This window comes from Eufriesea mexicana, unplaced genomic scaffold (assembly GCF_001483705.2).
Source record: "Eufriesea mexicana isolate 0111107269 unplaced genomic scaffold, ASM148370v2 scaffold1447, whole genome shotgun sequence".
Classification (NCBI taxonomy): domain Eukaryota; kingdom Metazoa; phylum Arthropoda; class Insecta; order Hymenoptera; family Apidae; genus Eufriesea; species Eufriesea mexicana.
The window spans coordinates 939,238-965,039 of record NW_016909550.1 but is presented as its reverse complement, the minus strand read 5'-3'; the positions used below and the strand labels follow the sequence as shown (position 1 = coordinate 965,039).

At 25.9% G+C, this 25,802-nt stretch overlaps 3 protein-coding genes across 5 annotated transcripts; 2 read left to right on the top strand and 1 right to left on the bottom strand.

The window, feature by feature from the left end:
* Window positions 1-6,079: 6,079 nt before the first annotated feature.
* Window positions 6,080-25,063, bottom strand: AGO1 (protein argonaute-1). 3 transcript variants are annotated; one of them, XM_017901026.1, is made up of 13 exons: window positions 25,024-25,063; window positions 20,152-20,268; window positions 14,501-14,647; window positions 13,834-14,114; window positions 13,433-13,739; window positions 13,120-13,342; window positions 12,907-13,054; window positions 12,019-12,282; window positions 10,801-11,119; window positions 10,198-10,549; window positions 8,040-8,373; window positions 7,762-7,961; window positions 6,080-6,253 (listed from the first exon to the last, which is right to left on the bottom strand). In XM_017901026.1, exons 2-13 carry the CDS (start codon window positions 20,261-20,263, stop codon window positions 6,145-6,147), a joined length of 2,796 nt encoding a protein of 931 aa, XP_017756515.1. In that variant the 5' UTR covers window positions 20,264-20,268; window positions 25,024-25,063; the 3' UTR covers window positions 6,080-6,144. The 3 variants fall into 3 exon arrangements, with proteins under 3 accessions (XP_017756515.1, XP_017756514.1, XP_017756516.1); XM_017901025.1 differs by lacking the exon at window positions 25,024-25,063 and adding an exon at window positions 23,245-23,388; XM_017901027.1 differs by lacking the exons at window positions 20,152-20,268; window positions 25,024-25,063 and adding an exon at window positions 17,990-18,097.
* Window positions 18,569-21,155, top strand: mRpL53 (mitochondrial ribosomal protein L53). The gene is made up of 3 exons (XM_017901028.1): window positions 18,569-18,751; window positions 20,449-20,561; window positions 20,793-21,155. The coding sequence occupies exons 1-3, from the start codon at window positions 18,606-18,608 to the stop codon at window positions 20,996-20,998; spliced, it is 465 nt and encodes a 154-aa protein (XP_017756517.1). The 5' UTR covers window positions 18,569-18,605; the 3' UTR covers window positions 20,999-21,155.
* Window positions 21,451-21,682, top strand: LOC108548204 (uncharacterized). The gene has a single exon (XM_017901029.1). The coding sequence runs from the start codon at window positions 21,491-21,493 to the stop codon at window positions 21,680-21,682; it is 192 nt and encodes a 63-aa protein (XP_017756518.1). The 5' UTR covers window positions 21,451-21,490.
* Window positions 25,064-25,802: the final 739 nt, after the last annotated feature.

Sequence of the window (25,802 nt, the reverse complement as noted above, 5' to 3'; positions counted from 1 at the left end):
GGGGTAAAAAGTAACGGCTAGTGGTTGAAACTTCATAGAAAAGCAAACAAAAGCATTGCAAAAATATTGTTGAACTTTTCGCGTGTTATATGAAACTATTGATTCTCTTTTCTTCCTTTTGTCTATGTAAATATATTTTTCCATGTACATATGCAATGATGAACAAAAGTATCGACACGAGCAATATTAATGTTATAAAACTTTCGTGCAATTGCGGAGAAAATTGCAATTATTTATGAAATCTTCCAATTATTGCCCCCACAAATTAAATATACAAGCCGTGAATGTTAAATAACTGTTAAAAAAAAATATAACGTTAAAATATGTCATGTCTTATAAAGAAGAAAAGTTTTAGTTAGCATTAAAAATGGTTATGAACCTGCTGTTTCATAATCAAAAAAAGCGAAATCATATAATTTTGCTGATCAGGAACAATGGGACAAATGTTCTACGATATGATTGTCTTTAATTAATTATGATTGCAATAGAGAGAAAGGAAAATTTTCAGTATCATAAACAAAATATTTGAAATCATATTCTAAAGAAACAGTGCTAAAGAAAGACCAAAAAATAAATTACATCTTCTAGCAATTCGAAAAATTCTTAATTATGTTAGAATTTTTAATAGAATTGCAAACAACTGCGAACAAATCGAAAATATTTCTTAATGTAAGTCTGAATAGAGCATAAACTCGAGCTTGAAGAATTATATAAATTGTTAAATATCGGAAAAATATAACCAAGTATGAGATTTCTGAAATATGAGTTAAAGTTAAATTTTTAAAACCATTATTTTCAATGTAATAATATGATATGTTATAAAATCTTTCATAATCCTCCAGTTTAAATCTTGTTAGATTTATAATAAACGCACGTTTAGAAAAATCGCGTGTAAAATCGATAATTTCAATGCCCCATGGTTTGAAAAAGCAATAAGAAAAATTACATACAAAGTACTAAACGATATAATTTATCAATTTACAGTAAAACTGTAAGAATGTATAATATTTTCATTTTTACACAAATTACTCTCAATGTACATTCTTTTACTCTTAAAAACTGTACAGCTATTTAATATTCACGGCTTACGATTAATTTAAAGGAACATAATAGGTATTATCTCCTTAATAACGCTGTATATTATTTATAGATAAATATGTAATGAAATATCGTGTGTACTAACATTTTTATTCACCATCATATTTATATGTTACTTTCTAGTTTTCTAAGACCGTATCGTATGTTCAGTTATTTGCATTTCCTGGAAGTTGACCAATATCCGTTTAACATCGAAATATCGTGCTAATTTCAATTATACATTTTCCCTTTATCGTAAACTTAAATAGAATTTGTTGAAAATGATAATATTGCAACGTCAAGGTCTTTGGTGGCGCTTTGCGTGACACTTACAAACGCTAAAGTAAAAGATCATAATTTATCTATATAATTTTGTGCAGATATAGTGTTACAGTGGAATTGATAATGAATTAATATTAATACTGTAAAATGATTTAATAAACATTCAATTGTATCAATAATTCATAATTCATCGAAATCGATTGGCTTAATCGTAAATAATATTTGCTTAAACTTTATTAAGATTATCGATGAACGCCACTTAAAAACACTGACGATTACGACTTTTTGGGAATAACAGACATCTTTTTTTAAAGATCAGATAGCTTATTAATTAATTACGAAAATCGACCACTTGCAAATACAATTAATTACAATGTAACCTGTAAAGCTCTTCGAAATACAAGGGGACATTTATAGTCATCTTACTCCTGGAATTGCTGTATAATTCACGTGTACTCTTTTTAACGGTATTTGTTAACAATTGCGATACAATTCATCTTCATGTATATACATGTATGTACGTATGTATGTACATATGTATGTACTTATATACGTATGTATGCACTTGCGCGCACGTACTAGCACACACACATACACACACACACACATACATACATACATACATGCATGCATACATACATACATACAAACATACATACATACATACATACATACATACATATGTACATACAGAATGTATCCTATTTTAATCTCTCAGAGTAAATATCTTGAAAAATATGAAACATATGAAAAAATGATTTAGACAAAAGTTGTAGGATTTTAAGAGGAAGAGATTACCCGTTTATTTCACCTTGCAATTTCATCTTGAACATTTTATTTTATTACAAAATTCAACTTAGAATTTTTAAATCAGAACCTACATTTTTCATTACATGTTATTGTAGCTCTAGTGAAAATGTTTTCAGCACACTACATATGTAATTTTTTTGTATAACCCATTTTCAAGATATAAACTCTTAATGTTGACGTTGCCGTTTCGAAATTTATCACAGCAACATAGAAAAAGAAATAAAGGACTCTTTTAAAAGGCAAATTAATCCATGTATCGAAACAAGCGGTCGAGAGTTTGAATGCTTATTAGTCTGAGATATTTATCAGTACCGTGCTTTTAATCGGATCTTTTTAGGGTCACTATAATGTATAAAATTCTACCCCGTGTCACCTGTCACCGATATACATTAAAATAATGCTAATGCCAGCAACAACTCAAGTTTGACAATTCATATATCTGGAATGACTTATGCAAAAATTACATTTATAATTATAATTAAAAAATATAGGTTCTAATTTAAAAATTACAAGTTGACCTTTATAACCTTTTCCAAGATCATTGCAAGATCAAATATATGATAGCATAATCTGTTCCACTCGAAATCATACAACTTTTGCCTAAACCGCTTTTTCATATCTCTTGTATTTTTCGAGTCATTTATCTTCAAAGATCAAAATGAGACACCCTGTATATGTATATATACACGCGCGCGCACACACATACGCACATATGTATATGTATACGTAGAATATATATACGCACATATATTTATACATATACACATACATGATATATATGTATATACAATATAGGTATACAAATATAAATTATTTGCCTTATTTTAAAATGGGCCTCATGGTACGAAGTAAATTCTTCTGCTTTATGAATAGACGCCGCTATTTTATTACACACTAAGTAAAGTTCATTTCATAAACCCGTTTCTTTGAAAATTCTTCTTTTTTTTTTTTTTTTATATTGCCTGCGATTCTTTTTAATGCATTAGGTACAAGTTTACAACGTGCTAGGTGTAGGTCTATGCAAGTTATCAAAACTGAACATTCAATCGACATTTTTTTTTCTTTTCAAGGCAATTTGTTATTATCAGATTTAAAAGATCAGTAAACGATGTATAATTAATATCTTAATTCACTTTGTTAAAATAAAAATTACAAAAATCTTTGTAAGCATTCCACCTATTGCCCACCGAGCATTATTTACTAAATGGGATAGTGATGTCCGGATAATTTACTGAGGTATATTTACAAACAGGGGCTGGTTCTTGATCAGGCTCATATTTACACTGCAACTTTTGCAGCACTTAGGTTGACTTAAATCTAATAGATTCGTACAGCCTCATTACGATTCAAATTGATTCGTAATTTAGTAATGTGTAAGCTTTTCACGTTCCACATTTTGGTTCTTTCATATTTTTCCGAACAATAAATTTTGTCGTCAATCGGTAGTTGCAATTTATTTTTCACTTTGAATACCGATTTTATTATTCGTATGTGTTTATCTGCTGCCTTCAATTGGTTGGAACTGTTTTAAACACTGAACTGTAGTTGTGAACATTCAAAGATTACACTTCAATCTTTAGTCATGTTCAAATCATATTTAACAAGTTACCTAATCTGTCCAAAGTCAGAAACTAGGTATTAAACGTTATAACTGTAAGTGATACCCTACGTTATAGACTTAAATTTATAACTAGAATAAATATTATTGATGGATTAAGGTCCTTTTTATACTTTCCGAGATAATATTAACATTGTATTACTTGTAAATCTAGAATTAGAATCATTAATGCACAAAGTTCTACAAATCTTTGGTGCCAATTTATGCTACTTTCCAAATTGTAATGCCAATATTCATAATATATTTTAAATGATTTTTCTCCTATTTTGTGCTCTAATATCTCTATTAAACTACCAAATATTTTACTACAATTTCTGTATTTATTGTCTATTTATGAATTGGCTCCTACATTGAACAAAATTTGTAGAACTTCATTTGAATATTTATTAAAAACTTTCAACAAGTTTCACAATTTCTTGCTTTGCTCAATCATGTAGTGATATGACTTTTAATTATTATTAATACTGTACTGTTGAATAAAATTAAATGATAATTTTAACAAATTGCTTGAATTATATTCAGGTTAATAAAGATCATCAAAAGTTTTTCTAGTGTATTAATGATTCTAACAATGTATAATAAACAATTGGGGCACTGTGTCAATACATATTTGTACACTTCATTACCCTATCTATTACCTCTACATTGTAGTTGCTTGCAAGGCTCTTAATACAATTATTGTGTCACATTACAATTATTGTTCCATTTAAATATAATCCATTTGCACATGAATCGTGAATGAAGAATTTCTTCAAATAAAAACTTGAGGACCTTAAAATTTGCGTTATACAACAAATAAAACGTAGCTTATCCTAATAATTTCACATTATATTTCTGATTTATTTTGCATTTATTGAATTACTCCTATCCTATTCTTATTCGAATTATTCCTTGTATTGATGGGGGCTTCATTATCTGCCCGTGTCTGATTCCATATAGATTCCACTTAAAAGTACTTGTTTTGCCAGAAGAGATAATGTTTCATACTTTAAACACCAGATAAAAGGTATTTGTTTACCTTCGGCGAAATGTTACGTGTAATTGATATGAATAAAGTACTACCGCAGTTCAAGCTACGCGATAATTCTCGTTCTACATGCAAAGAATAATGTCAGTGCAACTAAAACAAAGAGAATAAAACGTATATACTTTGAATTTTAGATTGATAATATAAAATCGTTTAAGTGTAATATACTACACTTTTACATAATTAAAATTCAATGATGTCAAATCATATTTCATTCTACTTACTGTTATAAACAACTCCTAATTATATGATTCATTTCAAGTCTTCCCTAGTCACGTGAAAAATTCTTGATCGGCTTTTGTTTAGGTCAATGTTTTATGTATCTTAAACAATCCCAAAAATGACATTAGATTTAGACCCATTGAAATTTATGCCATACAAAAGATATTATTTAGCAACGATGTGGCACGATGTTTTTTACAAGACTAAACATATTACATAACACTGTGCTTTATCAACTTGCCACAACTTTGGATTTTATTACAGATTCTTAACTTACTTTGGCCATTGACTCGGAGACCTTCGCAATTAACATTTACAAATGTTTTATTCAGTTATATCTCTCTATTGACAATTCATTACTTGATGTGGTCAAATTTTTTAATGCTTATGATAATTATGATAAATGTGATAAGTATGATATTTATAAAGAATCATAAGCATAATAACAAATATGCTTAAACATGAAAATAGGCTATAAATATGCCAATATTTTATTATCGCGTGACTCGGAAGTCTAATTTTTTTTTTTTGTCTTTATACAAAAGTGATTGATTCAGATGATAACTACACATAAACAACAAGATAACAGTCTTGCAGAAGCGATTTATACAATCGTAAATTTATGTTGTAATGTAATCTTTTTGTATCCTACAAATGCTAGAGGTAATTTGACCCCTAAGAAAAGAAATAAGCGTAATATGCATGGCAGCTGGTTTCTTAAATTGTTCATTCGTGTGGTCTTTACCGCGAAATGACCCACCAGTCAAGCTGCGTCAATCTAAAACATGATTAACTAAAAGCACCTCTTTTAATACCTACTTACTAAAATGTTAGAAAATCCGTCTAAAACTAATTAAAAAAAAAAAAAAAAAAAAAAAAAAAAAAAAAAAAAAAACAAAAAAAAACAAAAAAAAAAACAAAGCTTAATATAAAATTGTTCAACTTATTTTAGGTATTGGACAGATTTGATTATAAAAATAAGCAAAAAAATTGACCACTCAAGAAGATTGTCTAGCATTTAAGTAGTCTAGAAATGTCCACGTGCAAGATATGATGATTATCATTTTGTGATTTAGTTGCATGTGTGTAAGAAAAATTCAAAGAGAAATTATGCAAAGTACATAACCCGCTTTGTATTTGCATGAACTGTGATAGCTCTTGCCATTGCACCTGGTGTTCTATCTTCACTGCAGCCAGATTGATGAGATCCTTCTCCACTGAAATAAATATATTAAAGATACATTAAGAACATAATAAATAAAAAATAAACCACATAAGAGAATAAATAAAAATATAAAATGTATAATACATATTAATACACAAAAACGTGTATTAAACATAAAGTAAGCATTATATATAATTTCATTTTTATAGTATATCAATACAATATATATCACTAAATTTTTACATACAATCAACATTATATTTTTAAAATAAGTTTAATTATATAAATACTTTTATTCATTGCAGTAATAAAGAAAAATACTACAAACTCTTTGTCTTTTAAGTATGTCCTAAAATTTCTTATTAAAAAAGATATTTAAAATTTAATATAATCGTAAAAACTGACAATAATGATCAGATTATATAGTAACTTTTTAATAACCAGTATATCTTTATTACATTTTTACCAATTTTGTCAATATTTTTTGTGTATCTTGCTGTAAATCTTTAAGTATTTTTTATTTGCTGTAAATTTTAACATTTTTTTTTTTAATATTCCCTTAAATGTTCATAAATAAGAAATGACTTATAGAATACATTTTTAAAACGTTTTCCACCTGACAATCTTTACTGTGTAAATAAGTCCATTCATTTATTCTATTATTATTACTCCAAGCATAAAACAATTTACAACAATATGATGTACAGTATCTCAGTAAAATTCCAAATTAACACGTTAACTGTAAGGTATATTTTATACAGGATATTCATTGTAATGATGCCCCTTCATGTTTTAGACACTTCTAATAATCTAATGAAAAAAATATTTTGAACAGGAGTTAGACAGCATTTATTGATAACAAATTGTAATAATAAATATAGTCAGGAAACTTCATATTCAGTAACAGATTAAAATTACCTGAACCTTTTTAAGTATGTATATAACCTTTCCTACATAGTACTAAAAGCAACATCAAGAGAATTCAGAGATGTCATATCCAACTGCTTTCTTTCAATAATTTCTTAAAAATATTAATTATGTTATATAACAAATTTCTTTGTTAATTCGTAAGTTAAACATGAATGTAATACTTTTTCATTAAACGTACTGAGTATATTTTCAAGAAGTTATCTTTATCTTTTAACTTTGACAATGTTACCTTTAATATAAAATTAAAACAATTATACAATACCATTTAAAAAGTCAAGATTGCTTTTTATTGGATACAAAATTTGTAGTTAAATTTTATTATTTGTTATTAACTGAACGCTGACTAACTGTAATTTAAAAATTAATTAACACGAAGTTCAGTTCAGTCTTCAAATCTATTAAATTACTCAGTTATTCTTATTCTTCATGTTAAATTTAGTATCAGTTATTAAGTAACTACATATTGTTTTATACTATATGTTATATAAAAATTATTATAAAAAAGAATAAAACTACAATTTCATAAAAATTTACATATTCAATTAATGATTATTACTTCTTCTTTGGTATAAAGTAGTACCTTATAGTTAAAAAGTGCATCTTATAATATCAATATAAAATTTGACTAACCTATCATGCTCTTTTTCTACCAGATGATATCTGGCTCGGAATGCTACAAGATGAGCATAATATGCTGGTGCAGGTATGCTAACAGATCTTGTACACCTAACATATGTGTGACACAGTTGATAAGTTAAAGATTGTAATTCATCACTTTCAAAACGATTATCATCCCACAAAACATGATAATGTGATGGTCGTGATGTGCCCTATAATATAAATAAATATAATATTTATGTTAAATAATATATACAAAGAAAATAAATTTGATTAGATTTAACATTTACCTGAATACCTTGATGACTACATAAATAAAAGTCAAATTCAGTTGGATGCGTTATACAAACATCAACTGTCGTACCCGCTGGTATGTTTCCACTTTTACCACTTTGATCTCTTTTTTCTGAACAAAACAAGCGAGTATGATGCCTTTTCTGGACTACAACAAATGTTATTCCAGGTCTATATTCAGCTTCAAGTTTAATACAAGCTTCACGAATGGCAGTTAATTCGTGTTGCAGAACATGCAGAAACTGGCCTTCTGAGACACCATCGCGATAAAGAATTATCCTTAGTGGTTTATACCCTCCAGTGCTTTTGTAGAACATAAGAAGCAGTTCCCTTAAAAAAAAGTAATATATCATTATCATTATTATTATTGTTGTTATTATTATTATTATTATTATTATTATTATTATTATTATTATTATTATTATATAAAAGTAATGTAGATTAAAACATATAGGAAAAAAACTCAATTTGGTTTATAATTCAATTTTATAAAATATATTGAATTATAAAAAATTCAATTGCATTTCGTGCTATATAGTTTTATTTAAGAATTCTTAAATAACAAAATAAAATTTAAATAGTTTCTAAATTATTAAAGAATTTAACATTTTTGTCTAATTTTGTATCTACTTCTTATTAGAGACCATCATGTTTAAGATAGATTATCTAAATATTTGCATTAGTGTTAATACAAAAAATATTACATATGCAATATGAACAGTTTTGATAGATAACAAAGAGTTTTATCATTGTAAAACTACTTCTTCCTAAATTTGTAAAATTCACCTATATCTTTTGTATACAGGATGTCCATTTGAAAACTTTACTTAAATACCTTAAAAAACAACATATTTTAGGAACACACATTGAATAGAGAAGTTCCTCGGTTTTAAGGAGGAAATACATCTGTTTTATTTATTTTTTATTCATTAAGTGTTTTCGAACATATTTGAAAGTCAATTTTGTTTTCTTAAATAGAAACTAATATCTTCATTTACAGATTAGACAATGGATACTCTGTATAAGTGAATAATTTATATATGAACAATTCTAAGTTTGAACATTGTTATTTGTTCTTTTCTTATGATCTGTGATTAGTTGAAAAAATTATCTGTAAGATTTTTTATATGAATAGTATTGCTTCATTTAACCTCTCACTTCATTATCAATTTCCTTTTATTATAGTTTCAAAGAGTTTGTAAATTATGTATATGTCTAAACCATTAACATGATAACTAAGGAAGTTACTTTAATGTCTCAATAACAATTTCGATATTTATTGTGCATTTTAAACATGTTTATTACAAATTATCTTCTGTGGTTACTGAAATCTGTAATTTCAATGGAAATAAATTTCGAATATAACACGTTAAGTACCATGCAGGTTTTACGTGCCGTTTCGTTCACGCCTCACTTAGCCGTCAAGCGGGCCCTTCCAGGTCGCTCGCCGAATGTACAAACAAACCTCACCTTTATTTACCTTGTTTTAATAAATTACATCAATGTTTTAAGTATTATATTCTTTTCCTTAAAACATTGTCCAAACAAAAAGTAATGTTGCCTAAATTAAATGTTCAGTCTGACAAATACGCAAGGACCGACACGCGCGCCGCAATAAGAACGAAAATTCTGCTGCCGGTCCGTATGAACCGGCGAGAGCTGAACGGAAAGTCCAGCTCCGATTCTTAGGGACCAGCGTGGCATTTAACGTGTTAACTTAAATTTTGAAGACTAGAAGTCATTTGAAGACCATGTTACAATATAAGACTAAATTTATATACATTTAGTACGTAACTAACATAAGTTAGGTATTTTAACGTATTATTTATTGTATTACTTTAACATAAGTAATACAAGGTTTGATAGTAAATTATTTTAAAACTTGAACATGTAATTTTTAATTTTAGTAACTGTATAATTCGTTACTTTATTTTAAAAAATTAAATTGATTCCGATTTTGTTCATAAAAAAATTTAACTTGTTCAAAGTGTTTGTATATTTCTTATAACATTTCTCATATAAGGTATTACTATTATTTACTATGTTTCTGAATACTTTACATATCTTATGTTGAATATTTTTTAAATTATTTTATATACAATATCTTTTCTAATATAAAATAAATAAATTTTCACTGTATGACAATTTACTTACCTCACCATTGAACTAAGTTCTTGAATAATTTCTTGTCTATGTTGTTGAACTCTAACAGTAGCAGCATATCGAGATGGATGAGCATCCATACTTGCCACGACTGCTGCTATGCTAGGTTTTTTGTTATCCCCAGCAGGTGGGTGAGTCACATCAGCTCCAAAGAATATAACAGGTTCATCAAACACTTTTGGTCTAATGGTAGGTACTAAGATACTATTAATACCACCTAATTTTACATTAATTTTCAGACATAAATTCGACAACGTTTGTGGTGACGTTTTATTAACATTTTTTGCTTGTACACATTGCGTTGCCATACCCAACAATGTATCTCCTACTCTTTTAACCTCAGCTGTAAGCAAATAGAATATACAATTGAGAATAATATGTTGTCAGTGAGATTTCATGTATTGTAATAAACATAGTTCATATTATATCAACCGAAAAAATGTGTAAATGTATCACATAAATTAGAAGTCTTACATATTATATGAGGTTATTTTACTGCATTATAAGATAGCTACAAACTTTTCGACAAATGTACAGATATCGTACCTATTGTATTTTATTGTACTATATAAAATATAATATATGTATAATTACCATATACAGGTGTTTTCCCAGGTAATATAACACAAACAAGTTGCAATGACGAAAATGTTGCTTTTAAATATCTAAACATGGGCTCTACTTGATCTGGCCCAGTAGCATATTTACAAAAACATGGTTGCCCAATAATTGGCATCCCAGCATCATTGCTTATTCTTTGTAATTGTGCTATAAAATTACGTATTGCATCATCACGTACAGTTCTTTGTGGCGCAAAACAGGCAATTGCCCATACTCTAATTTCCACACCCGTGAAAAATTGTTTGCCACGCATATCCCAAACACCACCATTAGGTACAGCTTGCTGCTTTGCCTTCAGCAAAAAAAAAAAAAAAAAAGAAAAAAAAAATGAAAGAAAAATATATCATTGAATATTATGAGATACATACTTTGCATCATAATAAATAAATAAGAAGAATACACCAGTGTTTCTATACATTCCTACTTCTCTATTTTTATTTTTTTTATCACACAATTCACATAAACATTATTTATAAAATAATACAAATACAAATATATACAAATAAAATTATAAAAACTATAACAATTAATCAAAATAAATAAGAATCCACTTCGTCTTATTACTGCATGAAACAAAACTGGATAGCATCAGACAATAACTTGTGATATTAAACTGTGAATACAATACAAATCACATTAAGAAAAAGCTAAATTTCGTTTTAAAGAATAAAGTAATACTTGATATAATTATTATTTATACTGTTTTTATTAATTTTGTAAACAAAATTTGCAGTTTCATTACAATAACAGCCCATGTATCAAAATCAACTAGGTCTAGAACCCATGCATTCATTTCACAACTTTTCATTTTATTAATTTTGTAACGTATTTCAAATAGAAAAAGATGACTAAATGTATTACTATTTTAAAAAAAAAAAAAAAATGTTATATTATCGTGTAAAATTGTATTCGTTGTGAATTTTGTTTAATAAAAATGCATAAAAAATGTTAAAAGAAATGCATAAATGTCAAAAAAAACATTTAAATTAAACATAAAAACAAAAACTTTTAGTTAAGCCATGATTGCAAAAATGTTATTCATATTTATCTACACGTACAAAACAAAAAATGATAACGAATAATTCTATTATGCAATATTGCAAGAATTATATCCGTACAAAATACAATACAGGAGCCTCTGCAAATGTATGATTTGACTAGACCTGATTGACTAAATTGGAAGTTTCTCACCTGTCCACTGAGGGAACTTACGCGCCCTCCATACTGTAACTTGGGTGGAGGTAGAACACGACCTCTAACTTCCATCATGTTGTTTGATATTGTCAAACCAAATTCTTGTACATATGAGTCATTATTGAAGTCAGCTCTTCTAACTAAGTTATTTATTTCTCGTTCTCGATCTGGAGCAGATCGGGCTGTAGCTTTTATCATAGTAGAAGTCTGCATATCGGTTAATTTTTTTATACAACGTTGTCCAGCGACAATGTTACAGACCTAATAATAATAATAATATATATATATATATATAAAATATATAAAAATTATAAAGCTATTTAATGCATGTACATTTCTTGTAACAAAATAATACAATATAACATTAGTTTAATATATTTGAAAATATCTTTTTTTAATATAGAAATAAAATTTTAGCTTATTAATAGTAGCTACAAAATTTTTATTTTACTTAAAAATTGAAAAATGTTTTAGATAATGTAATTACATGTAAAACTATCAACAAAAACAAACTACTATTTTTCAAACTACTTTTTTGTTCTTGATTTCATGTGGAATTAGTTTTACATTACTCGTTCACAATGTATTGTAAATTTTAGATTTTAATTCACATTCATTATTTAAAAAACATTTGTCCTCATTTATTTTATAAATTTATCATTAAAAAAGGAAAGAAAAGAAGAACTCTGATTAATAGCGGGGTAAATATATTATGTAACTATAAATTCTTTTAATTGGAAATTAATAAAAAATATTTCCATTCTCTGTGCTACAAGAAATTTACATGTTTTCATTCAGTCATAATTTTAAGATATCTCATAAATTACACTCTCCAGACATTTTACAATTTAATAAAATAAAAAGTTAATGATGAAGTTAACAAACCTCAAGTGGTAAATATGTATGTTTATGTTCTTGACCAACTTGAAGACATGGAAGATATGGATGGCGTAATTTCATTTTATACTTGTCTAAGAAATATTTTGCAACAGTGCATTCGACTGTTTGTCCATTTTCTAATTGTAATGGGAATCTAAAATTTTCATAAATATCATATATGTTTCAAATAACATTACAAGTACGTTTATAAATACTTACGACTGCATTTGGGCAGGTTTACGCGTAACATTACACACTCTGTATTTTCGCCTCATTGTCCCACAGTGTGTGATTTCAATTTTAAGTCCTTTGATTTCTTTGGTAAATTTAACTCGTTGAGAATCTGTTAAGGGCCTCTTTTGTTCACCTATATCCCTGATGTCTAATACTTCACACATAAATTCTATGACAGGTTGTGCTTTATAAAATGCAGTTGCAGAGACTATAATATAAACCATATGTGTATAAGAAACACATATAACATTTATTTTGTATTTTGTATTTTATATTTTAACAAACTTTATATATTTACCATCAATATTCAACATCATTTTCCATTGAGATGGCCTAACTGATTGATGAAAACCAAACCAAACTTCCCTGCCACCACCTAATGGATGATAATATCCATCTGGTGTACTAAAGAATGATCTACCTACTGGAGTATATGTCATAGATGGTAAATGCCTCATCACAACATCTAAAGCAAGTATAGCATCATATGGAATTTGTCTTGTACGTCCTTCTAAAGCTTCTTCTAAAGCAAACAATGAAACTTGAGCCAGCCACTTTATCACCACTCTAAAAACTCTGTCTTTACCCTCGCCAGGCAGTGTTACCTAAAAATGTAATAGTAGATATTAAATTTTAAATAAAAAAAAAAAAAAATGATTACTTACTGTTTTCATGTATTTTCTTATGTATTATACTTACCTCTAATTCTATTTTCTCAGTACCAATAGGCAAGGGGTCCCTTGTATATAAATTATTTCTGCCATCAAATACAGGCTTAAGAGTCCCAAATATTTTACTATATGCATGAACCATTGTTTCTATTATTTCCCTATTAACTTTACGAGGACATTTATCAGGTTGAATATTAATATCATAATGATGTACAAAACCACGTGGCATTGTTATTTGGAAGTGATTAGCTCTTAAAACAATTGGCCTGCCTTCACGTCCTACATTTGGTCTTCGTGGACATGAAAACACTATAAATACATGTTTCATAAATTATTTTCCATTTTAAGATACACAACATCAGTTCATATTTTAATATCTATTCAACTGTAGAATACTTAAATATTGTCATCTTTTATTAAATCACAATAAATATTGATTTTCAATTAATTCAATAAACAAAAATATAATAACAAACACAATTTATTAATTTTAATTATATAATTTATGAAAAATATAGTAACAGAAAATAAAATTTATATACTCTTAATTAAATAGATGAAAAAATTATTACATGTAAACAATTTCTGACATAGTAGCAAATAAAAAATATTAATATTAATAAATAAAATTAGTAGTTAATAATATATTAATGCCTCTTTTTATTAATGCATACAAACAATATCTAATAACTTACTTGGCAGTTCAGGAGGTTGAGGAGGAGTGTGTGTTTGTTGTGTGGAAACAAGTCCTAAAGAACTAGGAGCTACAACACTGCTCCCAGTTGCTCCAGTTGCTCCAGTTGCCCCAACAGAAGAACTTGTTGTGGGTCCAGGTGGAGGTGCTAAAATAAAATAATATCACAAAAATTAATGTATCATTCTTTATATAATAAATAATTACCTTTATACATGTAACGCGCGCGCGCGCGCGCGTGTATATATATATATATAAAACAAAATAATGAAAATATAATAGTAGTATAAAAATAATGAAAATAAAAGAATATAATACATATTTCTTTTAAATACAAAAATAATAAATAAATACAATATAATATCTAAATACATATACATATATTACATATATACATGTAGATACATTTACACATATTGCAATAATTAAAAATTTGGTTATAGCTGTTTTCTTGAACTTTAATATTAAAATATAGTTTTGAATACTAAATGACATTAATATTAAACTAAATTATTAAATTAAACATTAAGTTATTATAATTAATTATAATTTAATAATCACTAATTATACTTTAATATTATAATTCCATATTTATAATCCTAATCTTTATTACTCTAACTTTCATTAGAGTATTAAATATTATATTTATATCAAGGATACTTTATATTTAAAAATAAATGAAATAAATTAACAACAGTTTATGTTCAAGTTAAGAAGTATTTTGTATATTGTTTACTTTTAATATACTTATGTAATTAATATTTAAGTATATAAATATTTTAATAAAATGTCAGAAAAGCATTTATTTAGATAAAGTCGATCTTCTACACAATAAATTTTTTTGTGGTATTATAAGACTTCATAGTTTCAATCTAACAAGATATGAACATTTGCACTAATTCTTTACAAGTTTATGACTTTTAATATTCATAAACCATTGACTTAAACTAATTCCAGAAAAATATGTAATAAATTTAAATCTACTTATTTCATAACTATAATTTTTTAATAATTTTATTGATATACATCTGCAATACATAGTTTACTAATGTTAATTAATCACTGATATTAGTCTATTATTCAGCACTATACATTTATCAAAAACCAAAGAATTAGCTACACAGAGCCAGATCTGTCGAAGTTATTTGAATCAAACAACAAGCCTACTTTTAAGAAATGAGAAATAAGTTGTTTCATCTACATGCCATAATTTATCTACATAAAACAACCCGTTATATGTAGCATAGAAAAAGTTGCAAATTTGAGTTGTTCATCTATGAATAATCATCAAAAGATTTGGACTCATTCTCCTTAGCATATTTTCAAAACATTTATAGTTTTAGATCTAAACTAGATATATTAAGATATGCCACTGCACCTATCTCAGAAAAATACAAGATTATTAGGCTTGTTGAAACATGGCTATATGAGTCTATAATAAGTTCAGAGTTAAGCTTACAGAATTTTATAATATACATTTACTTGACCACAATTGCATAAATAGTGCAATTAAATTAATTAAAAATACACCAAATTTTGTTGAAGTTCGCTGTCACCATAATACAATTATTCTCAATTTGATTTACAATATTTATCTCCAGGTTATAACCCACAAATTTTTAGAATAAGCATTTTATTGAATTTTTTAGATTTCATTGATAATCTTATTTATTCAAGCTTATCCTCTTGTACAATTCATAAGCAGGTAAGTATTGTATATGTGGTTTCTTCAATTTCCTCCATTTATTCAATTTCAATTATAGTAAAAATTCTTATGGTACAATGTTAAATTTTGTATTTTCATTATTCAAAAACCTTCACATTAATCCAGTTTTTAAATATTTGATCTCTCGTGATCCTTACCATCCACCTTTCTAATTCAATATTTCTTTACCTTTTAAAGTATTTTAATCAAGTAACTATCTCATAAAAAAATTTCAAAAATGCATTTTTCCATTAATGAATGTATTAAGTCAGTGTACTAGGATTACATACTATCAAACTTATTTGTAAATAAATCATTGAAGATAATGTCCTTGTACCTGAACATTATAAGGCGAGATAAAGTGAGGTATATGCTCTAACCTCTATGACACAGAGGTCTCATTATTTACTTTGGTTCTCCCCAAATCTAATAATTAATGTTTTCTAAAGTTAAAACATCTGTATACCGAAAGTATAAATATAATAACACATTAGTTAACAATCTTGCGTTCTGTAAGCTTCGATCAAAATGCAAAAGACATTTTGACTATATTTTTAGCACATCTAACAATTTCAAGAATGTAAATACCTTGATATTATTGTATTGTTCTTTAGTTTAGAATATTGCTCAACTGACCATATAGGTCACCCTACTAGCTTTATCTAAATGAGAAAATCTAAAATGTTCAGTATAAGTTTCTGTATTTGGCTTTTTGCTTTATGGGATGTCCTTGATTGATATATGATCACAATAACATCTTATATCTTTTCAACGTCAAAGGTATCTTATCTGATTCCATAAGATAATTAACAATATTATTATTAGCCCAGAAATATTAAAATGTTTTAACATTTATACATCATTAATAGCCATAAGATATCACATTTTTATTTTACATAAATAATATTGTATATCTTCTAGCCATTTTAATTGTATCAATTGTATTATTAATAATGTTAACAAATATATTAAATACATTAACTTCTTTAGTTCTTATAACACCTTTAGGCAAAATTTATATGGAATTTTATATATGAATACACATACCCAAATTATAAGTTTTATACACTAGAGAGTTTTTACCCATAAAATAAATATAAACATATATATAATAGTATTCTAAGAATATTTTAGCTTGATAATGTTCCATAGACTAGTTTTTTTTACAGTATATGTCAATAAACAATAGATTTTCAATTAAGTTATACAAACTATTATAAATTGAAAAACGAAATAATATCAAGTAAGAGAACCATATAACAAAAACTATAAATATACGTATAGAAATTATTTATATTATTTTATAAGTTAATAAAATTAAAAATGTTAAGAACTCAGCGATAGCAAAAAGTTTAGCTATATTATCATGAAACAATTAAAGGTTTTACCTTTTTATTCAAATTACTATAATTACAACAATGCATTAAACACATCATAAATAACAAAAAAACATCGGTATTAGGTATATATATTTATATACTCATACGTTATCCGTGCATTGACGGATCAGAGTGACGACACATTGTGCCTGTTGAGCGAGGTTCATTCGAGGTCATTTTTAAAATTTTCCTCAATTCTTTAAACTTCAACTTATTGTTTTGAGTTAATTTGGTTAGCACATGCATGAATAAAAAAAATTCGGATTATTCTGAAATAATCAAAAAGGAATAAAGGATCAGATCTATCCAAGCAACGAAATCCTGTCCTTACTTAGAAATACAGAAAGGACTGTTTTAGAATATTTTGAAATATTGTAAAGTAAAATAAATGCACCAAAATACTCACGCTGCCCTACAGGATACATTTTTGCAGCTGACGGTAAAAAAGACCAGATAACCACTAATAAATAAGTAAAAAATTCAACACAAAACCCACTGACCACACAACACACTTCTCCACAATACACACTGCAAACGAGACTGCCTCCTGCAATGGCTGCCACCAACTTGATTCCGATTGATCTTATCTTGACCAATCAGCGCACAAATAATAAAACGATAGTTAATAATTCTTGGCGCCATCATCCTTTTTCAAATTATTTCAATTTTCTACCTAAGGGAAACATATTAACAAACATTGCAAAAACATGTATAGTATATGACAATTTATAAAATATCAGTAATATATATGATGTTAGTAAGGTTCCAAACATAACACTATTTCAATTGTTTCAAAATTTATGCGATATATGGGGTCTGAAATATATAAAGTAATATAAAAATTTTGTTTTACAATTCGTTTTACTTTAATCATTTGGTATTATTTTATTTTATAACTGCCTTATAATATAATGATAAATGATATTTGGTTATGTTGGTTGCACTGTGATCAAAACTATTTTCCCTAGAATTACATTTATTGATAATACGCACTGTATGCGATTGCGTGCTCGATTTCCGAAATGTCGATTCCTTTCAATGGAACGCGTACACGTTCAGGCGGATTATTAAGTGCTATTGTAAAACATTTGAAAACTTTAACCTTAAAACCAGTTAAATCAATCGAGCTAAAATTCGATCCTTTCCATAGTCAAGCTTTGGAAATAAGGTTAGTTTATTAAAATTCCGTTCGTTATATATATTTCATTATATTTAATTATAGTATCTAATGTTCCTTAATTTTAGTTTATCATAAATAATGTACAATGAATTGTTAGTTATAAATTTTCTTTATAAGTATTTTTTTTTTTTTTAATTGCAAATATTGTATCGATAGGTAACAATTACATTTTGCTTATTGTAAAAGGTTTGGTTAGTTTAATGACGTCAATATTATACGCATGTGCAGTGCGAGGTTTCTAGTAACTAGCAGACGACATCAGTATGTATTTTTAGAAAATTTCGATAAGTAATTATTACAATAATGTAATAAAAGCGTAATATAAAAATTAAGTAAACTAAATAATATTTAACCTGAATATTGTGAAAAATGTGTGATGTACTTTCTTACTATATCTAATAAAAAAGGTATAACTAATTTTCATATGCAATTATATAGATCTTCTAATTAAAATATCACATGAACTATTAGTAGAAGTAACTATTAGTAGAATCTTGAAAAGCAATATCTTTTTATAGAAAATAATTTTTAAATATTTGCATTTTCTATTTAATTTAATTTACTTTCTATTCTAATATTTTTTACCTAATAATTTCTTTGATAGTTACATATGTTACGATTAGCTTATTTGTTACTGTAGTTCAGTTAAAATTAAAATACTGTTATAAGATAATTCTTATTAGTAAATTAAAAAATTTCAAAGTATTTATTTTTTATTTTCTTATATATCTTACATATTTCAGATAAAGGTAAAATTTATTGTATATATAGCCTCTTTATGTTATACTAGGGTCATAATTCATGTACATATATCTTTAATTATGTCAAACAAGAAGAAAGGTCAATTCATTTAAAAGAATGATGACCCTTCATTTCTAAATCTAGCAATAATACTTTGTCAGTAACGTAAAAGAACATAATATAAATGAGCAGTAGATTAAAAGAACTATAATAGTAAAGGTATCTTTATTAACATGCGATTAAAGAAATTAAAAGTTATACTTCCAAAATAATCGATTACAGTAATATTCATTAGAAATACTAAAAAACTGTCTCTTGAGTCAATTAATGATTGTTTCATATTTTCTTTTATAGAGTATTTAGATTACAATATTTTATTTCATGAATATTTAATATCTTTAAATGTATTTAGATTATCATAATTTAATCTGTGACTATTTAAAATCTATAACTATTATCAGTGTATTTATAATACACTTAATATTTTAATTACTTTATAATAAAATATTTCTATAGTTTTTTTTTTTTAATTTCTTTATTTGCTTGAGAATTCAATTATCATAAATATAATTGTTTTTATAGAAAAAAATTCGGATTTCATTTTACCTATTTACATTAATTATATAATTGCAAGAATTAAAACTTACCGCTGCATTGTCCACATCCATATGCTTTACCAAGCATGGAAACAGCCGTAGTTATCCGAAGACTATGTAAAAATGGCCTTTGAAGTGGTAGCTGTTGTTTCATTTGTGCCATTTTTCCTGTAAATATTATAAATTAGTAAAAGATAATGCAAGAGTAATCAATATTAAAATATGTTTTAAAAAATTATTTAAATGTTAAATATGTTAAATTAATATAATCAGAAGTATAAATTTAAAGAATAATATTGAATGTCATAGATTATAATAATTATGTTTATATATATACTATATTTACAGAGATTTTTTCTTTCACATTACAATTCCAAGGATTGTTGCAACAAATCCATATTGCAAAGTAAAACCATCTATTCTCTCTGACTTATCTGAGCCCATAGTTACATTTAATTTGTGTGAGTATTGCAATATTTCTCTATTTGAAAATATTTAATTGAAGTACTTAATACAATGATACAAATTGAAATGTTAATAATTTTATTCAAAAGTAAAATATATGTGTATAATATTTCAGAAGTGAATAAATGATATAGCGATGACAAATTAAATACAATAACTAAAATTATAATTAAATTTTGAAAGTTCTGTTTAAGATAATAATATATTATTGCATTTGTATCTTTTAGTATCTGGTGATAGAATAGTATGCAAAAGTGCAAATTTGACGTGTTTAAATCTATTACAACTTTACAATAAACATATAACGCCTTTGGCTCCAGCTGAACCTATTTCTGAAGATCAAAAACTAATCAAGGACAAGGAGAAGAAGAAGAAAAAGAAGAAGGGAATTAAAATTAAACCAGGAAGCAAACGTAGAGGAGTCTTTTTGTAAATTTATTGACAATTTAATTTGATCATGAAACATTAAAGAAAAAATTGAATATAAATGCAAGTATAAATTAAAGAACAGAATCTGTGGAGAATGCATGTCAGAATCACTTTCACAAATTATTTAAAATAGCTCAAATTATATCTCTTTCTCACTTTCTCTCAGTCTTCATTTCCAGATAACAGAAAATTAAACCTACAATGTCAATTGATAAAAAGATCTTAGCAATAATATATTCATTAAAAATTATGTTTTGATCTTTTTTTTAGTATTTAATTATAAAATAAAACGAAAAAAGTAGCTTAATAAAACTCATATATCATTTTATTTCTTAATATTATATAAATTTTTTCCAATTGCATACATAGAAGTTTACAAGAAACTAATCCTGTATTTTTTGTTAATACAATTTAATCATTTAATTACTTTCTTTCTTTAATCCACATTAGGAAAGATATCTAAGTATTGTAGTATAAGAAACAATTTGTTTTTAAAATGGCAAGTCATACTGCAAGTAGCAAAAACTATAATATGAAACTTATTGACACAATCTATAATCAGGTTCCAGCTTTTACTGATGTATTTGATGAAGAAACTTGGTATATTTTTGTTGCCTGCTTTGTAGCAGGAACATTTTTAGTTGCATTTATTCTTTCAAGATTTATCACACTAAAACCTGTGGAATAAATTTAAAAAAATGTAAATGTTATTTTAAAAATTTTGATTTATATTCACAAAAGGATGCATTAATTACATTCAATAAATTTGATGAATATTATATTGCAATAGAGTAATTTTTTTGTATCCTATATAAAGTATAAAACAATATAGAATTTCTATTACAATCGTAATAAAATACTATATTATAATGAATTAGTACCTATATAAACAACATTATATTAAAATACTTTCAGTTACTTTAAAACATTTGTTCAAAAAGTACATGTTAAGTAATTTATTTTACATATGTAATCTTTTATGCTTGAACATGCAGTTTATTAAACTGATATTTACATACACGTGTTTTATAATTATATTTTCATAATTTTAATGAAGATTAAACAATTTGTATCTTCAATGTAATAGAAGTTATATAATACTGAGTAATAAAAAATTAATAAAATGTTATTATAGTGTTTAATATAAGCTACAAACAATTTTGTAAATCATTATTATTTAGTATTACAGTTTGTGTTACTGGTTTCAATTTTTATATATAGTAAATTAGAAAATTCAATAATTTAACATTTGAATAGTTTTATAAATTTAATTATAATGAGGGTTATATCATAAATATAATACAATATATATTTATTAATACTTTACAATCTTAATTTATAATTATATTGTCTAGATATAATATAAATATGCATGCCGATATTGTGTGTATTCACATCTATCTCTATCTCTATCTCTCTCTCTCTCTCTCTCTCTCTCTCTCTCTCTCTCTCTCTCTCTCTCTCTCTCTCTCTCTTTCTTTCACATACACACGGGCGCGCGCCAGCGCCACTCTTTTTCTCGTTTATATACGTTTATTACATACGCGTGTTTATATTCGTCATGTTCTTTAATTTTTCTATTTCTTCCCCATTAAATTTATTGTTTTTTAATTCTTCATAGATCAATTGATTTTTTTAGATACTAACTGAATTTTTCGTAAACATTGTCTTATTCCTAATAAAAAATTTAATGTAAATTATTAAAATAATAAATTTTATGTAATAATTAATTATTTAATCTTCCTAATCCGCAATGATACGGAAAATATAGTATCTACATTATATATAATTAACATATCAAAAGCTGACATTACTAATAGAACTAAATATAGAAGTTAAATGTTTTGAATCTCTTTATACAGTGATATATTCGAAATATTTATTTAAATATATATTTAAAAAATTCGTAATATAATTTTAATAATCATGCCAAGATAAATTATATAAAATTAATCAATGTATGTATTAGGAAATTTATATTTTCATCATAGTCTAGTTTTATTTGTAAATCGGTTATTCAAAATATCTATATTTTTGTTTATACAATTTTCATTTATTTATTTCAATTAATTTTAATTGTTAGATGAACTATTTAAAATAAAAACCTTCAAGTTTATTTATTGGATTTCAAATTCAAAGTTTATTTTTTTAATGAAAATTTGTAATTATGAAAGTGTTACTGCGACGCACGCGTATATTTAACTATATAGGTATACAATTACACATAAAAATACAATTTAAAAAACTCACCTATTTTGAAGAAGTAGTATTCAATTTATAATATGCAGAATAGGTAAGCACTGTTATGGGATTCACATAAACATTGTCTTTCTTTCATAAATAAACTTCACGGGTAGTGTCTATGCATTAATTAACTAAAATAGTTGGTTTTATATAACACTACAAAAGATACATCTTCCGTGATGAAAATATATATTAATAATATATTGTACGTGACAACAATTATCTACATGTAAATATACATATCACACAAAATTTATTTTTCACATTCTTTATGATAAATGCGTATTTTTAGAACAATAAAAAGAATAAAGAATTATATGTATTCTAACATTAAGCCAAAAAACTACTTAAGATTTACATTTGCAATAAAAATCAATACCAACGAATATAATAATTTCAGATAAATATAATTTTTATATAATCATTAATATTTTGCGCGCATGCAATTAAAAATATATTTATACATCGTTAATTTTTATTTCGATCGAACTCAAATATTTTATAAGTTTTCGTATTTATTGTAAAATTTTTTACCAAATTCTGCGCATATTAATATAACTGAAAGGGTAATATATTAAACCACAAATATATATGTATATTATAAAACTGAAACTATTTCTTTGATGTATACAATAATTTACTATTTATTTTTCTAAATATACGTGTATTTCATAGAAAAATATATATATACAGATCATGTTTCATATTATATTCTATATCGAAAAATAAATTAGTAATATAAATATATTTTCATACGTGTAATAGTTTAAACCTTCAATTGACATTGTTCTACCACTGTTATCTGAAACATGCATAATACTAAACAATAGGCTGCCATTGTCTTTTAAAACAATTTCAACATAATTTAATTTTCCTTTTTCGTAATTTTATTCTTTCGTAAAAGTAAAGATTTAAATGCATAACTTTCAATTCACTTGGAAATAAAAATTGTTTACCTTTCACATATATTTACACGTACATACAATTCATGATCAATGATCATATACACACACTACGTTGATACAGTTATATATTATATTTTGTTTTCATTGCTAATGGTCAAATAAAAAAAGATTAGATTGTTGAATCAATCGTGTAAAAATATAAAAAGAAATTAATACATATAATTTTATACAACGAAAATTTCTTTCAAATACATATTTTACTTAAATGTAATATAATTCATTAAAATTTTTGTATAGAGTTTGACCAGTAATCATTTTATTATTATCTAACCTGAACTGTTTATCTTTTGCAATTTCCAATATATGCGCAAAATACTTGGTGTATAGTGTGTTTTGTTTAAGAACAATAGTTTACACAGAAATTATCGCAAACAAAACTGTGATCACGAAAGGAAGCAGAATTTTGAAATATAATCTAAAGCGCGAAATATTTTAATGATTTGATACTACCAAACTCTTAAAGATTTTACAGAATGGCCACCGCCGCTTTCACTCGCGACGCGATCCTACCAAACACGATTTCAGTAGGAGCGGGACGAAGCCGCCAAAAACGATCACCAAGTGTCAAGGTTGCCATTGTACACGAACATACCGAATATACCGACCGTGTGAGTATGTTGAATGTACTCACATACACTCTACACTGCTCATCTCTCTGATGTTAGTAAAGCTATCACAAAACAATAGTATTTTATTCCGATATTCGCACTTATTTTATAGTGACACCAATATCAAGTTACAATAACCTTCGTTATAAAGTATTTCAATACACTTGTATATTTTATGTATAAAGAACGCAAGACATTTTACATAAATTTACCGGGTAACTTTTGACGACATTCACCAAAGCAGTAATCAACATCCGCGAGAAGGACCCCACTACTTGTTCGATTCACCAGTTATTGCGAATGCTCGTACGGTCAGGATTGTAACAAGTAAACAGAATGAGGTATCATTGTCTCACGAACTTGTTTACAAACAAAAATGTATATATAATAGCGTTTAAATTTATTTTGTTGCTACATATTAATGAGTTGTACATAATATATCTGTAATAATATACCTATAGTAACAATGTATATGATAAGAATTCAATATTAAAACTGTTTTATTTCTAATTTAAGATAGTATATCATATAAATACATATTTTTAAATTAACAATCGGTTTATATTTTTAAGTAGTGCGCGATTCTTTGTAAACATAATGATAAAAAGAGTTATAATTTTAGTGTATGTCAAACATTTAAAAGATTACTATTAACATGTTTAATTTAATCATAATACCATTGAAATATGCTTTATTTTAATATTATTTTATTATAACTATTATACATTGAAATTTATGTAATTTAAATATTATAATTTTTGTACATTTTAAATTATTTATATTGAAACTTATTGAATAATTGTTATATGTAAATATAAAATATAACAAGATCTTCCAAATGTATGATTTCTCGTTTTGAGCCGATCCTGGATGATGTCATAATCGGCAGACCAATGAGAGACTCTGCAAATTAAGCACGCAAATGTCTGACAACATGGATTATATATTTTGTGCCAATCTTTGTAATATAAAAAGTACATTGGATAATATA

Excerpts from the sequence above, each read along its gene's own strand:
- mRpL53 (XM_017901028.1), top strand. The coding sequence starts at position 18,606 with ATGTCGATTCCTTTCAATGGAACGCGTACACGTTCAGGCGGATTATTA. Across the intron at positions 18,752-20,448 it reads AGTCAAGCTTTGGAAATAAG|AGATTTTTTCTTTCACATTA; the intron begins GTTAGTTTATTA and ends CTATATTTACAG. Across the intron at positions 20,562-20,792 it reads CATAGTTACATTTAATTTGT|TATCTGGTGATAGAATAGTA; the intron begins GTGAGTATTGCA and ends TGTATCTTTTAG.
- AGO1 (XM_017901026.1), bottom strand. The coding sequence starts at position 20,263 with ATGGCACAAATGAAACAACAGCTACCACTTCAAAGGCCATTTTTACAT. Across the intron at positions 14,648-20,151 it reads TGGATGTGGACAATGCAGCG|CACCTCCACCTGGACCCACA; the intron begins GTAAGTTTTAAT and ends ATTTTATTTTAG. Across the intron at positions 12,283-12,906 it reads ATACATATTTACCACTTGAG|GTCTGTAACATTGTCGCTGG; the intron begins GTTTGTTAACTT and ends TATTATTATTAG.
- LOC108548204 (XM_017901029.1), top strand. The coding sequence starts at position 21,491 with ATGGCAAGTCATACTGCAAGTAGCAAAAACTATAATATGAAACTTATT.